Source organism: Leucopleurus acutus (genome assembly GCF_964270905.1).
Source record: "Leucopleurus acutus genome assembly, chromosome: 11".
NCBI lineage: Eukaryota > Metazoa > Chordata > Mammalia > Artiodactyla > Delphinidae > Leucopleurus > Leucopleurus acutus.
Window position 1 is genome coordinate 4631034 of NC_139152.1, and position 15842 is coordinate 4646875.

Genomic DNA, 15842 nt, shown 5'->3' on the forward strand with positions numbered 1-15842 from the left:
GGCTCCTTGGGGTGAGCAGTGCTGGACTCAGAGAGGGGGTTGGTGAGGGGCAGAAAATAAGCCTCATTTTACACGTGAGAAAATCGAGGCTCAGAGAGGCCAAGAGACCAGAGCAAGGTCACAGAGCTAGCTGGTTGGAGAGCACACACGACTCTGACCCAGAGCTCCTGATTCCCTGGGCCTGCTTCTCACATCCACGCAAGAGGCACCTGGACATCTTGTTAAAACGCGGAGTCGGTAGGCCTGGGGCGAGGCCTGAGGCTCTGCATTCCCGAGAAGCTTCCAGGTGATTCCATAGACTAGACTTCGACAGCAAAGCTCTACACTGTGTTGTCTGGAAGGATAAAGGGATCCTTATACTTCACCTCCAGCTCTCCACTTCAGCCAGGCAAATCCTCCAAGACTCACAGACATACTTACTTAAAATAGTAATAAATGTTATTATTTTAACGTTCATCGAATACTTACTAAGTGCCCACACTGTTCTAAATGCTGACATGTAATCCTCACAGGTCTATGACACGGGTATTACCGTCCCTATCTTACACATAAGGAAGCTGCAACTCAGAGAGGTTAAGTAACTTGGCCTAAGTCACACAGCTAGTAGGCAGCAGAACCAAGATTCGGACTCAGCTCTGACTCACAGCTTATTCAGCTAAAGGCTCTATAGCGTATACCCTCAACCGCTCTCTCTCCCAGCCCTGGGAGCCTCACCCCAGAATGCTCTGAACACTCCTCTAGCCCGACCGTGTTCCCTCCAGCACCACACGGCCACGATTGCTCATAATTCAGGGTCCGAAAGGTCCTCTTCCAGACCTGTGTATAGCCAGTGGGCCTCAGCAAGTTACTTTAGAGTTGATGGGGGGAGGCATGAGATGAAAGGGAGCTCAGGGCGGTGCGTGGACAGCGGTCCGCACGCTGTGGGTCACAACATCGAGCTCCTCGCGGTAACGATCGTTGATGAGTGTGGACAAGCACAGCGCCCCGCTGGCACACTCGTCCCCGCAGGCCAAGGGACACCCACCTGGCGAGCCCGCACCTGTGGCGCCCGGGGCCTGGCCAACTCGGGCTCGCCTCCCAAGCAGCTTCTTCAGATCCCAAGCACGTTGCCTGGGGCATCGTCCTCCAGTACAGGAGGAGTTCTAGAAAGCACTAAATATCTGGAGAGAGCCCGGGGCCAGGAGGGCAGCAGGAGAAACTTAAGACCATGGCGGGAGTGAGACAGCAGGAGGGCCGGGGGCTGGTCCAGAGACGGGGGTAGGTCCCGTAGGCCGGGGCCTTACCGCCCCGAGGCAGACACAGTGGTTTCTAATGGGTCTCGGACACCAGACCATCTTGCTCTGAGTCCTGGCTCTGCCGCTTCCACACTGTGTGTTCTGGGGGCGTGTTCCTTGCCCTTTCAGTGCCTCGACTTCCCCATTGGTAAATTGTGGATAATGATATATATCCCAATGGGCTGTGTAGGAATTTAGGATCGCGCCTAGCACGTGGTGAGGGCCTAATACATGTGAGCGGGGGCTTAGAAATAGATACCCGGGGACAGCCACAGGCCCCCCCCGCTCTGGAGGGTGGTCATAAGGTGGCGTCACCGAACAGAAGACAGAAGAGGTGTGTCTGGTTTGCACGCGTCTGTACAGAGGGCGGCTGAGACTGGCACCCACCTTTTCAGGGCGCACTCCAGCTCATTCTTCTCCTCGTGGGCTTCTAGGAGCTGCGAGAAGATTCTGGTCAGGAAATCCTCAAAGTTGGACAGTAAGTGAGGCTCGTCCTTCTTCAGCTGCAGCCAGAGTTGCTTGACGTCATTTTCACTGTGAGGGAAAAAGGAGCATTAGGGTGGGAGCGTGGACGTGAGGCTTCGTGGGACACACGGAGGTCCCAGGTGTGACACCGATGGCTAGAGCATCATTATCGTTGTCAGTACAGTGACAGCAGGGGCTGACATTTATTGAGCGCTTGCCGCATGCTGGCTGCCTTATGCACGGTTGCTCATTTGACCTTCCAGTGAGGCAGGTGCTGCTAACACCCCCGTTTACGGGGGAGGGGACGGATGAAGAGGGGTGAGGCGAGCGGTCTCAGATCACTCCGCCGGGAAGTGATGAAGCCAGGAGTCATGCCGGCCTCCTAATGGCCACACTCAACAGCTCTGCCTTCTATCTCCCGTGATGAGCTGGTGGTGCTGAGCACAAGAGCTGCGGGCCAGGAGCATCTCCAAACGCCAGGAGGCAGCGGGAGGACAGGAGCCCCGCGCGTGTGAGGACAGGCGCCGTGGAGCTGGGGCAGCGAGCCTGTCACCCCAGGAGGGATGGGCCTCACAGCTGAGAGCGAAGGACGTGGCATCTGACGGATGGCAGGAAGCGGTTGTCACCGCAGGGAGTGGAAGGGAAGATGCAGCAGCCCACTGGGGCCCGGAGGCAGCGGGCGTGACAGGAGAAAGCAAGGAAAGGAGCAAGCCTGAGAGCTGTGTGTGCACACACGGAGAGACGGGTGGAGAGTCGGGAGGACGGAGCCTGGCGGAGAGGCACAGACACAGAGTGGCGTGCCGAGAACCGCTCCCTCCCCAACAGGCACGCTGGCGCTCAGCAGAGGAGACACACGGGCCACGGTCACGGTGACGGGGGTGGGGGCAGGAGGCGGCACACCCCTGGACCTGCTCTGCCTCTGGAGAAACTCAACAGCGTACAGCCAGTGATCAGACAGACAGCCAGAGGGGGGTCTGATCTCACTCATTAAATTCTAAAACCACTGTGATCGGAAGGCAGCTACAACTAGCGACCCTCAGGATAAAGAATAAAATCCCTTGTGCTGTGTAACAAGCACTCTATCTGAGAAATTTTACTCAAAAGTGCTACTTGATAGTGCCATGTTAGTAATGTGCCTGGGGTGTAAGTGTTACTCTCTGCGCCCAGCAGAGAAGAGGCCCACCGAGAAATGAATCTGCTTCTGGTCAGTTACCTGATCATCTATCCAATCATCCCTCCTTCCCTCTTTCCTTCCCTTGCTCCATTCCACCCAAACATCCACCAACTCATCTAGACCATCCATCCATCCATCTATCCTCCCATCCATCCATCCACCCACCCACCCACCCACCCATCCATCCTCCCATCCATCCACCCAACAAGTATTTATTATTTGTTGAAAACCTAGCACTGATCTGGATGACATGAGAGATCTAGAAAACGAGAGAAGGGGAGGTAAGGAGCCTCCTGTTTCCCAGAATAATTTCCATTTTCCCCCATACAGAACACGCTGTGGCTGTCGCTCTACTGGGCTGTAGACACAATGGGGATTGCACAAAGGGTTCCGAGATAAAGGGTCTCTGGGAGATACCTCGATGACTTCCCATCACTGTGGCAGGTTGCCCCTCACAAGGTAAATGCATTATGAAATCAAGATGCACCTTGCTGGCCGAGGTCTGTCTGCTCCCATCCCCTGGGTTCCTGCTGCAGCCTGGCAGAGAACCATTAGGGTGAGAGCCTCCAGCGAGATTTGCAGACCTACCTGACGCTCTTCCAAAGCTACCTGGACCTCCTAGTCATGGCCACACCACCTCCCGCCAGATTTCTGGAGAAGGGAGAAGTCTCTCAACGCTGGATGAAAATTAGGCCAAGGCCGATGAGCTGCCTAATCACTCAGCCAGTCGAAGCACCGGGAAGAGCCGGGAGCCCAGGCGCTCTGTCCACCACTTCTGGACAAAGCCAAGGCCGCTCTCTTGGAAGGATACAGGGGTGCAGGGTGAGACAGGGTTCTGGGTGGTCAGTCCGTCCATCTCCCCGCTTCCAGAACAGTACGCAAACCATCTTGGTCGCTGAGATCTTTAAAGACCTCTGAAGTTTTCCAGCCTCCTCTGTTTCCTCATCTGGGGTCCTACAGTCTGGACCGTTTTCCCTCACACTGCAGCAAAAGCCCACTTCCTTCTTGTTTAACTTCAAGGAGGATGACAGTGGCTGGGCACCATCTCCTGTTTGTGGGTTTTTATCGACCACTCTTGGAACCTTCCCCAGAGCCTTCTCTTCTCCAGGAGCTCTCGTGTTGGCTCGGCCCTGCGCGGGCCTTTGTCTGACGTCCTCAGAGAAACCTCTGGTGAACTCTGATTTGAGAGCCCTGCAGGAGGGTGGCGGTCCAGAAGTGATGGGTGGGCAGAGAGATGCCTGTCTTTCATGACAGTCCCTTGGCTCGCCCACACTGCCCTCTCCTGCCCCCTCCTCCAGGACGAGCCTTCACGGGGTCGTGGGCATGGTCACTGGGCTCTGGTCTCTTGTCCTTGGAGCAGTGGAGCTAGTGTCCCCTCTGGCTTGCCCAGGCTTCTGCCAGCCTGTCTCAACTCTGCCACAACCTAAAAGACGCCGGGAGCTACACATATTTTCTTGGCCCGCATGCTGTGTGAAGGCCCCTCTCTCTTGCTTCCCCTTTATCATTCTCCTCCACAGTCTTCTTCTTCCCAAGCTCCAGACACATCAGCTCCAACCATCAGGCCATTCCCCCCTCACTCATGAAACACACACCCAACCCAAGACCTGGAGACCCCAACACAAAAAGGCAAGGGGCGGAAGTTATTCCATGTTTTTCGGGCGACTCTCTGGTTTCCACTAGCTACAACATCACTTGACTTCATTTCAATTAATGGCAAAGGTCTGGGTTTACATCTATGCGTCTCTTTCTTACAAAACACTTTTTGCAAAAAAGAAAAAAAAAAATGGGGGTATGACGTTTGGTTTGAAGTGGCAGCCACCTAAAATTTTCAGCTGAGTTACTGATCACCCAAGTGATGAGCTGGTAGAAACAGGTTCACCTCCCACCTCGGCTTCCAGAACAGGGCTGGTTCGGCTCAGGGATCTGACGCGCAGACGTTTCCGTGTAAGGTGGCTTTGGCAGGAGCACAGCACGTGGGACGCACTGCGGCCCCAGAGACCCAGCGGAGGTGGAGATGCTGGTGAGCGGATGGTGACAGGAAGCCTTAGGCGGGACGCACCGAAACCCTCAAGGGTTTCAACCCTTGCACAGCCCTCTGATGGGCGGGCAGCCCTCAGGGAGCAAGGCCAAGCCAAAGACTGTACTGACTGTGGACGGCAGGGGGTGAGGAAGGAGTGTGGGAGACCAGGGGATAAGAGCGTTTCCCTGAAAATAATGCAAAAAGCAGAGGCAGAGCCCTAGACCCTGACGCAGACGGGTCATGGCCAAGGGCAGGCTGCACGGGGCCAGTGGCCCAGCTGGAAGCAGGGACCCAGGGCTGGGCTGAGGGCTTAGTAGGCGTTAAGGTTGGACAGAACAGATGGGGAGGCTGCCCCTAGGCTGGGCTCCATCCCCCAGACCACAGTCGCCACTTACTCTTCCCAAACCTTTTGGGCTCCAAGCCTGTCCATCAGCATCTGGAACTGGCCTTCCTCATCTTCGTCCATGTCACCCAGATCCTCACACCCTCTGGTCTGATACACCTTCTCTTCCTGGAGCTGGGCCAGGTGCTCAGCTCCATCTTCCTCACTCGGCTTCTTCTGGCTGAAGAAGAAGTGACCTGGGGGACGCACGGGCACAAGATCTGGATTAGGCAACACTCGCCCAGGAAGACCTGTGTTTCCTCAGTTGCCAGGAATTGACTGAGGTTCAGCTGAGAGGAGAAAAGGGGAGGCCAGACTCCCTGTAGCCAAGATCCTTGGAGGCCGTGCTCCGGATTTCATGTCTCTGCTACCTGGATGAGATTCTGCCAGAGATGCTAGAATCTGGGAAAGGCAGAGCGCATGGCGGGTACTACGGCACCTTCGTGGTTCTTAATCTTTGAAAGGCCGGCTTAGAATCGTCTCTTCATTGATTTCTTCTCTAAACAAGGCCTTTCCCCTATCGCCCTCGAGCAGCCCGCCTGCCTACGCTCTGTTATCACTGTGTGTTAACACTCTGTGTTATCACTGCTCTAGTCATCCTGGCCGCCAGCATCACTGTGCTTCACATTTACACGAATGTAAATGAATTCAATTGTATGAATTCAATTATAAATTCCTGAAGGTCAGGAAAGGCATCAGATACTTCCAAGCAAATACCTGGCACCTTGAAGGAGGCAGATGCATGGTGATTTATCTGACCCATACTTGTTGTAATCAATATCTGATCAGTATTGGATCTGATGGTGTATCTGTTTTTCTTTTTTTTTTATCTTGTTCACGCATCTCAGTTGTTTTTCCTCCTGGTCACCTTGAGAACGACTGGTCCATTCCAACCCTTTACAGATTCCTCTGAAAGCTATTGCCCCTCAACCTGGAGGACTCAGCCACACTCAGGTTGAAACGAGCCGCACAAGCCTCCCACTCTTGTCCACTGGTACCTCGGCAGAAACGGACAGGCTGGAAATCCCGTCTCAGCCCCCTCTTAAGCTGACCTTCCTGCCAGAGCTTCTCCGCTCGTTCCTTGCCACTTTCCAGTAGGAGAGGACCTGGCAGTGACAGCGCGGTGGGCACTCAGGGGGCCGTGGTGTGAGCAGCGGAGGTGGAAACGTGAAAAGAGAGCAAGTGACCCGCAGCCTGGAACCTTCAGGAGGCAGGAAAGCCTGTGCTTCATGGACCCTCGGAGCTGGTGGGGCAGGGATGCCCCTTATATGGCTTTAGGCCAACCCATACCCTGGGGCCCCAGCGTCCACCAGAACTTACTAAATCCAGTGGTGAACTCCGCTGGGGTCAGAAAGCCATTGCCGTCAGCATCCAGGGCATCAAACACATCCTCCAGGTCCTCCAGGCTGAGGGGCAGCTCCTCATGCAGCCTCTGAAAACGATCCAGACCGGGCTGGTTAACACTGCTCATCACGGACGGCTGCCGAGGGGGCAGCGCCTTCCGTCCCGCCGACAAAAGCCAGAAGCCAGACTCTGAAGCCCCACCACCCTCCTCCTCCTCTGAACATCAGGACATCCACCATCTCTTGGTTGCCTACTCATGTGGTAGGCAACTTGCGGGATGATTGATAAGTAAATATGTGTACATTTATTACTATATTTATATATAATTTATTACATATATGTTTGCATTTAATTCTCACGACAATTCTTTGAAGTGGGCATTACTATCCCCCTTTTACAGATGAAGCATGATGTTAAATGACCTGTCCATGCCCGTAAGTGACATGGCCGGGATCAAATCCAGGTCTGACTTCAAAACTGGCATTGCTCACAGCTGTGAAGGACCAGAACTGCATGGGACTGAATCCCGTTTAGGATAATACCTGCACGACGCGATGCGGTCCAGTGGGATGATGGGATAATGAATGTAAAGAATATTGCACAGTACCCGGCACAGGGAAGGCACTCAGTAAAACGTATGAGGGAGGTAGAGAAAGAAAGGGGGGAGCAGAAGGTCCCCACCAAGGCCGCTGACCCACCAAGGTCACTCAGTGAGTGAACGGCACAACCAGGTTTCACTCTGGTTTCACCTGCTCTGCCCAAGCCCCTCCCTCTGTCCCCCTGTTGCCATGCAGGTGTGGGTCACACTCTCAGAAGCCTTCCCTGATGGAGGCCACTCATGTCCCAGGGCTGCAGTTTCTGTGGACACACACTATGGTCCTTTAGCTCTGAAGGGGAGCTGGACAAGGCCACTGGGTGACACGCACCCATCATGCCAGCCTGCCCCCCACTCCTACTCCCTGCTGGCTGTCAACTCCTTCCTGAAAAGACATGAACTGCCACTGCCTTAAGGTATGGATGACAGTATTTGTGTGGGACTTCCCGGGCGGTTCAGTGGTTAAGCCTTCGCCTTCCAGCGAAGGCGTGCGAAGGGTGCGGGTTCGATCCCTGGTTGGGGAGCTAAGATCCCACATGCCTCGCGGCCAAAAAAGACCAAAACGTAAAAGAGAAGCAATATTGTAACAAATTCAATAAAGACTTTAAAAATGGTCCACATCAAAAAAAAAAAAAAGAAAACTTAAAAAAAAAAAGGGTATTTGTGTTGTAAAAGGGAGCTGGCCAAGATGGGGTGTGAGGTCACTGGACCTGAGTGCTGGGCTGCCCCAGACCATGCAGGGAGAGAAGGGCAGACACTGATGGCTGAGGAGCAAAGTGGCTGAGCTGTGGCTGCTTCCCTCTGGCCTCTGCCTGATGCACCGGCGGCCCCAGGCCAACGTTAATTTGCATCGTTGAAGCAAGTACCCTCTTCTACCCTAATAATCAAAACCTCCCAATGAAGACTCCCCAAGGGAGTTCACTACAGCCCAGCTGACCCTCCCCCATCCTCCCAGCTCCCCAAGGGACGACTGCACAGAATTGCCGCTGTGGCAGTGACTGACAGCTGAAGACAAGGACCACGGGGCCACAGGAAGGAAGGTACACGCCCATCTGAACAGTCAAAAAGAGCTGGCAGGTGTGAAAGCCCATAACGTAACTTGCGAGACACTCGGTTTGACCCTCAGGCACCCCTCTAGCTGAGAAGCCATAACGATTAATTTGGCAGGTACTTGCATTAAGAGAGACGATGATGCATTACAACGTGGGGAGACAGGATGATGTGGGAGCCCTTTAGAGTCACTGAATTACATAGGAATGAGGTTTTTAAAAAGGAAGGTAAGTGAGAGGGTGTGCAAGGATTCCAGAAGTGCATCTGCTGAGCAAACAGCAGAATCTCTGTCTTGTCAACAATCCATAAACCAGCTGTGTCAAAGCCAAAGGCAGAGAATGCAGGGCGAGGATGGAGTCAAGTTCGCAAGCAGGAAGTTCATTAGCTCCATCTGACGCTAAAGGCATCACATTGGAGGCAGGGTGAAAACCCAAGATTCCAGTCCTTTCCTTGGGATAATCCTGCCCCCTCCCTACCCTCTGCCTGAATGTGATCTCTAAAATGTGGTCTCTCACACTGTGCTGGACCCAGAAAGGGGCTGAAAGGAATTGCAGAGTCAGTGGGACCCTCAACTTGCTTCTTGCCCAAAATACCCACACGTGGGCACCCGTACTCTTGTTAGCATCACCCAGGAAAAGCTAGGTCACACCCCGCCTCAGGTGCCATCCCTGAACCCAACAACACTTCTGACCCCAAGTCCTTCCCATGCTCTAATCCCATTCCTTGTCTCTGTCTCAAACTAGCTTCCTCCTCTTGCTGTCACTGAAGCTGGGGAGGGCAGTATGACATTCTCCAAGTCATCCTCCCTCTTCACGTCCTGCCAAAGTAGTACCGAGGGCTTCTCCAGCCTTCTCTGCAAACTGCACATGCCTGATGCCTCAACCTCTCTTTATTGGCCCTACCCGAAAAATCCTTTAGTCTTAATAACCATAATTACCTCTTATTTATCTTTCTTCTCTGGGCCTGCAGAGCCCTGTAAAACCAACTTATTCTGCTCTTGTCCACTGGTACCTAGCGCTGTCTACATTTTTAACTAAAGGAGCCAAGCCGGGTGGAGAGGGACGCGACAATTCATTCCATGGTGCTGATAGCCCACGAAGCTCTGAGATTTCCCTAAAGCCACAGTGGAGGCCAGGCTGGGATAAAGAAGCAGTTTCCCCTTCGGGGCTTCCGCTGTCAGCTAAGGGTTCTCCGTGCATCCATGCATCCTTAATTCCTTTCTCTCATTGCCATCCCACCCCTGCCACCAAAAGTCTGCCCGGCCAGCACCACCCGTGCCAGCCTTCCAGAATCCTGCTTCACGGGTGGATCCTGTCTCCCACTCCCACCTGGAAGAGCAGGTGGTGGGGAGTGAGTCGGGGAGAAAGCAGGCTCGCCCTCCTCACTCTGTCCACGGCCCAACCAGAGGCTCTTTACCATTCCACGCTCCCTCCAACCGTGGCCTCCCTCCACCGCCTTCCTGTTCACTCTAAATTCCTGCTTCCTCTGAACTCTGAAGTCCTGCATCACTTCCTCAGGAAGGCTCTGCAGCCCCCGGCCTAGACCAGCGATCCAGACGCACCCCCAAACACATTTGTACTTTACAAATGTACCTCCCTTTGTACCTCCCTTTGTACTTTACATACTGATGGATGCGATTAGTGGATGAATGTCTGCTCCTTCAGTGGCCTGGAAGCTCTGGGAAGAGGGACCCCGTTCACTTTTGTTCACTGTCATGGCCCCAGGATCTAGCCCAATGCTGACAACCAGGCGGTATTTAGATACTTGTTGAACAAGTGAATCAATAAACGAGTGACTACGAGTGATAGCAGGCGGTCCTGAGCTCCTGTCCACGGAGCACTGGTCTAGACCCCATCTACTCTAGATCCTGACCAGCCCCCGTCCCCCACCCAGGGATGCTCGGCGAGGTCTTATAAACTGGGGCGTGGAACAGGAAACAGTCCTGCAGGAGCCATGCTGAGGGCGCAGGCTCCCAGAGCCAGGGGAAAACGCTGTCTCCTGCTACAGCCCAGCTGGACCCTCTACCTTCCTGGTCACCAGCCCGCAACATGCCTCGTGCAGCTTAAAGCCAAGGGTTGTACAGCTTCAAATGCATCTAAGGGAAATGCTCATTAAAGAGAAAACCAGGAGATCCACCTTTACAGCCAGATTAATCTCTCCCTCTTTCCAGGCTCCCAAAGCCTCCTGTTCAGACCCTTCTCCCAGCACCAACCACTCTCTTCCCTGTGGTAGAGCCCAGAAGCACCAGACATCTTCAGGATGGGACTGTGAGGTCCAGAGGCGGGATCTCCCTTGATTCTGCCTGGTGCCTTGATGTGCTTGGTTCAGGCTGACGGCTGGGTGCAGACGGGAGTCTCAGCCTCCGTGCTATTGACATCTCGGGATGAATTCTTTGTTGGAGAGGGAGGGGGGGGAGGAGCTGTCCCGTGCTTTACGGGACATTTAGCAGCATCTCCGGACACCACTTAGTAGACGCCCGTAGCATCTCCCTCTCCAGTCATTCCAACCAAGAATGTCCCTAGACATGGCCAAATGTCCTCTAAGAAGCCAAACTGCCCTCGCTCACATAGACTGGACGCAAACAAGAGCAGCACCAACTAGAGACGAACAGAAGGGACCCTCTCCAGCAGAAATGCCCCTTCTTGATCTCTGAGGCAGACAGATGACTTGCACTTGACCTCCCAGTACGACAGTGCAGCCGCTGCGGAAACAGCGTGGGATCCCTCAAAATATTAAAAATAGAATTGCCGTATGACCCAGCAATCCCACTTCGGGGTCTATACCCCAAAGAACTGAAAGCAGGGACTCCAAGAGCATTTGTACGTCCCTCTCCACAGCAACGTGATTCACACCCAAGGGTGTGAACCAACCCAAGTGCCCATCGACGGCCAAATGGATAAACAACATGTGGTAAATAGATAAAATGGAATCTTATCCAGCCCTAAAAAGAGAGGAAATTCTGACATGTGCCACCATGTGGAATCTTGAAGACACTTTGCTAAGTGAAATAAGGCAGTCACCAAAGGACGGATACTATATGATTCTACTTAGACGGGGTCCCCAGAGGAGCTATATCCATAGAGACAGAAAGTAGGAGGTGGTCCTGGGGGATGGTCAGTGTTTAATGGGGACAGAGCTTCTATTGTGCAAAATAAGGAGAGTTCTGGTGAGGGTTCCACAACAATGTGAAGGTATTGAAAGGCACTGAAATAGTCACTTAAAAATGCTTCAGATAGGGAATTCTGTGACGTGTATTTTACCACGATTTGGAAACATCACAGAGTGGAGGACACTAGGAATTGTGATAAGACTCGGGGTAGAAGTCCCCCCGCCCCAATGGCACACACACACACACACACACACACACACAGGGAGCGCTTATGGAGAGATTTCCAGGTCCCAGCTCAGGGCTAAGTGCTCTGCGTGTACACACGCGCCTGATTCTCTTCTAACGCTGGGAGTTAGTTATAAATAATTCACAGATGAGGGGCTACGGCTTAGAGCGCTTAAGAGACTTACACAAATGCTCACTGCTAGTAAGTGGCAGATTCAGGATTAAAACTCAGGGCAATGCACCACAAAATTCCTTAAGAGTCTCTTTGTTCGCCTAAATCAGGCGTCCGCTAGCAGCCCCTGTAAAGGCCAGGCCGTGCGTATTTGAGGCTTTGCAGCCCTTTGTCACAGCTTCCCAAGTCCGTGCTGTAACTGGAATCCGCCGTGGATGGTATGAGAAGGAAAGAGCCCGGCTGCGTTCCAATTACACGGCACTCACAGAAACAGCGAGCGAGCCAGGTTTGGCTGGCTGGCCAACTCCTAGATGGTTCTTCACAGTTTGGCTAATCCAGGAATTCCAGGCAGTGTTGCAGGGTGGGTACTTGGTGTTGGTAATAACCATTACACTCCTCTAAGAAATCAGAGGAACAGGGTTTAGGAGGCTGCTGGTGTCTTCAGAGATCTCCTGCCCGACCTGTCCCCATCTCCCTCTCCCAACTGGAGGGGTCCCTTCATGCCCTCTCCAGCCTGGTCCTTCCGTGTCCCTCTGCCTCTCACTAGGGACCCTCCAGCTCACGACTGTGGTTCTCTAGGGGACCCCTCCCTGCAAAGCAATCTTCACCCCAGTTCTGCCTGGAATGATCTCCATGGGACACACAGAGGGGTTTATTGTGGAGGAGGGAGTGAGGTCTGGGGGGCCACGGGTGGAGTTGAAGACCCTCCAACTCCTGCCTAAACTCTGCGCTCACAGGTCAGTATCATCCATCCAACGTCCCGTAGCAGGACCTGCTCGTGCGCAACCCGAGCTCCGGGCGGCTTGCATCCTGGCCTCGGCTGGGGGACCTGCTCCTTTCCGTCTGTGGTCCTGCTCTGTCAGGGTGTCTGTTTGCTCACGGCTGCTGCTGTCCGATCACCTCTCAAATGCCTGGGTTTCCCCACCTCTCGGATGGCTGGGAGCCTGTCTCACCCCCTGCAGGTGGAGTTCTTCCATTACTCAGGAGAAAGAAGAATGGGGGCACGAGGGGAGCAACCTTGCCCCTCCCCCTCCCTCAAAGGATGGCAACTGTGTGCGGTTTTGTGCCAGCTCCCCTCGCCCGCCGGCCCCTGCTGCCCAGGCTCCCCACCCCGACCCAGCCACTCTCCGCCTTAACAGGCCTTTCCCGGCATCTGGATCTGGGTGTGCGTGCGTGCTGTGAGCTCTTCTCCAGGTCCCGAGAGGCCGTGCTGCGAGCCGAGGGTGAGAAAGGGGGTGGTGACCAGGACCCAGGGGCCAGCCACCAGCTGCCGTGGTACGTGCAGGGGTGACAGCAGCAGGCAGATGTCCTCAGTCCTGCCAGGAGAACCAAGGGCGCGTGGACCTCACAGGGAACCCAGGGTGGACAAGAGGGTGACGTTCTTCCCAAATCTCCTTCCAGCCCATCCTCCTCCAGACGTGACCGTGAAAGCGGCAGAGAGGCGGCCCTTCGATGACGCGTTTTGTTCTCTCGTGATATCATTCTCTCAGCCAGAAGAGCTGAACTTTTCAAATGCTTCGCCGTCCACAGGCACGCAGAAAGTTCAGGAAACCGCAGCCGGCAGAGCTGAATGCCACGGACCCAGCAGACTGGCTGGTGGGAGGCCCCGCCCTCCTCCTGCTGTCTGGACCAGGGGTGAGGCCGGAGGGAGCAAGGCTGCTGTGGCGTCTCTGGGATCTGGTGCTTCTGACTTCATGCCGGGCCCAACGCGAATGATTTCTTCAACAATTGATACTTTACGGTTTAAACTCACCGTGCCTCTCCGGGCCTTCATTAAAGAGAGGGCTTCGGCGCAGGTTAATGGGGTTATATTCAGTGAGAGTGCTGAGTTGCACTGTGCATGTGACCCACGGTTGACCCTCAGTAAAAGAGAATTCCCTTTTCTTTCCTTCTAGAAGGAGAAGCACAAATGAAACATGTCATTAAAACCACTCCTACAAGTGCCATGGCCACAGGCCTGTGAAGGACAACTATGAATTCCCAGGCTGGGGTTGTCAAGGTTTTCTCAAAACACACCTAGGCTGGACTTCTAGGTGGGGTGAGGCTTTGGGGATGAGTATCAGTGGCAGAAATTTACCAGGTGTCAATTGCTGAAAACCAGAGAGGCCCAGGCTCTCTTGTGGGCTCAGGTACCACTGTTCCCAGGTCTTTCCCCTCAAATCCTGAAGCACCTACTGGACGGGGGAGAGTCTGGGAGAAGCCAGAATATTCCACCCCGTGGGCTGGTGGGAGAAAGGCCTGCGGTGCTCCATCCAGGTCACAAGCCTTCGGGCTGCGAGGCTCACACAGCGAGTGGAGGCGGGACGGATACCAACGAGGGTCTGCATTTCATGGCCCAACTTCAGCGTACTCTGAAAAACCAGCCTTAAGGAAACCTGGGCTTCCCTGGTGGCGCAGTGGTTGAGAGTCCGCCTGCCGATGCAGGGGACGCCGGTTCGTGCCCCGGTCCGGGAAGATCCCACATGCCGCGGAGCGGCTGGGCCCGTGAGCCATGGCCGCTGAGCCTGCGCGTCTGGAGCCTGTGCTCCGCAATGGGAGAGGCCACAGCAGTGAGAGGCCTGCGTACCACAAAAAAAAAAAAAAAAAAGAAAAGAAAACCTGCCCATCACGAGTCTTCCCCCGCTTTGTGCAGCTGTGTGTCCCTCCCCAAAATGCCCCTGATGTACGAGTGATGGGAGGGCGGTGTGGAGAGAGGCTGTCAGAGCTCCACTGCAGCCCGCGCTTCCTTTATTCTCGGGGTGAAATCATGACTGCAGCATGAGAGACTTAAGGAAGACACTGGGAAGGCACCAGACCAGGGGTGGGCAAACCACACCCCGCCCTGTAAATGGGACCCAGTGCCTGTTTCTGTACAGCCAGAGAGCTAAGAATCGCTTTTCCATTTTTAAATGGTTGAAAACAGTATCAAAAGGAGAATAATGTTTGGTGACACATGAAAATGACATACAATGTACACTTCAGTGTAGGTAAGTAAAGCTGTTTGGGAACAGGTCACGCTCTGCTGTTTCCACACTGCCTGTGGCTGCTAGCGCTGCTGTAACCAAGCAGGACCTTACGGGGCCTTCGCGGGACAGACGCCTCCCCATACCCTCTGCTTTAGCTCCTCTCTGGAGGGCCTGGATAATAGTATCTGATGCACATTTCCTGAGTTGTTTTCCAGATGCTAAAACCACCACCAAACGGAAGACATTAACTACTCAATGACCACGAGCACACAGCCCCCAGGCCTCCTGGAGCCTAAGGATTGATCGTGTGAACCCCTGTGACACCGCCCTGGTACCACCACCAACCAGAGAACTGTGCACGAGCTGATCACAGACCCCGGGACTCCCCTCTCTCACCTGGCCTTTAAAAATGACTTGCTGAAAACCATTGAGGAGTTCAGGTGTTTTTGTTTTTTTTTTTTTACTGTGGACCATTTTTGAAGTCTTTATTGAGTTTGTCACAATGTTGCTTCTGCCTTATGTTTTGGTTCCTTGGCCCTGAGGCATGTGGGACCTTAGCTCCCTGACCAGGGATCAAACCTGCACCCCCTGCATTGGAAGGTGAAGTCTTAACCACTGAACCGCCAGGGAAGTCTGAAGGAGTTTGGGTGTTTTGAGCACTAGCTGCCCCGGACTCCTTGTTTGGCGCCTGCAATAAACACTGTCCTTTCTTTCACCACAATCTGGGGTCAGTAGATGGGCTTTACTGTGCATGGGCGAACAGATCCAAGTTTCATTCGGTGACACCGTGACAGAGCTGACTGAGAGTCATGGCACCTCGTGGGAGTGGCTTGGGCACAGCTCAGAGCTGTGTTGTAAAGTGACAAGTCAGTGCCTTTCCACCTTTGTTCCAGAAGGTTCTTCTCTGTGTCTCACTTAAGTTTCTTATATTGCTGCCACCATTTTCCACAATTCTGGGGAGTTACTGACTCAGAGAAAATAGCCCCCGAGCCTGACACCAAGTGAAGGCCAGAAAAAGAATGAACCCAGGAGATCTAGCTCCCAGGAGAGTTTAGGCCGATGCCTCCTTCCAGGACAGAGTTGACGG

At 53.9% G+C, this 15842-nt stretch overlaps 1 protein-coding gene across 1 annotated transcript in view; it reads right to left on the minus strand.

Moving 5' to 3' along the window:
- The window catches only part of CRACR2A (calcium release activated channel regulator 2A), a gene marked incomplete at both ends in the record, with an annotated part of 70573 nt that overhangs the window by 54084 nt on the left and 647 nt on the right, over positions 1 to 15842 (minus strand). The window contains 3 exons of the mRNA XM_082850860.1: positions 1662 to 1808; positions 5329 to 5512; positions 6636 to 6747. Of these exons, the coding sequence (XP_082706986.1) occupies positions 1662 to 1808; positions 5329 to 5512; positions 6636 to 6747 (443 nt within the window). The remainder of the gene's footprint in view (positions 1 to 1661; positions 1809 to 5328; positions 5513 to 6635; positions 6748 to 15842) is intronic.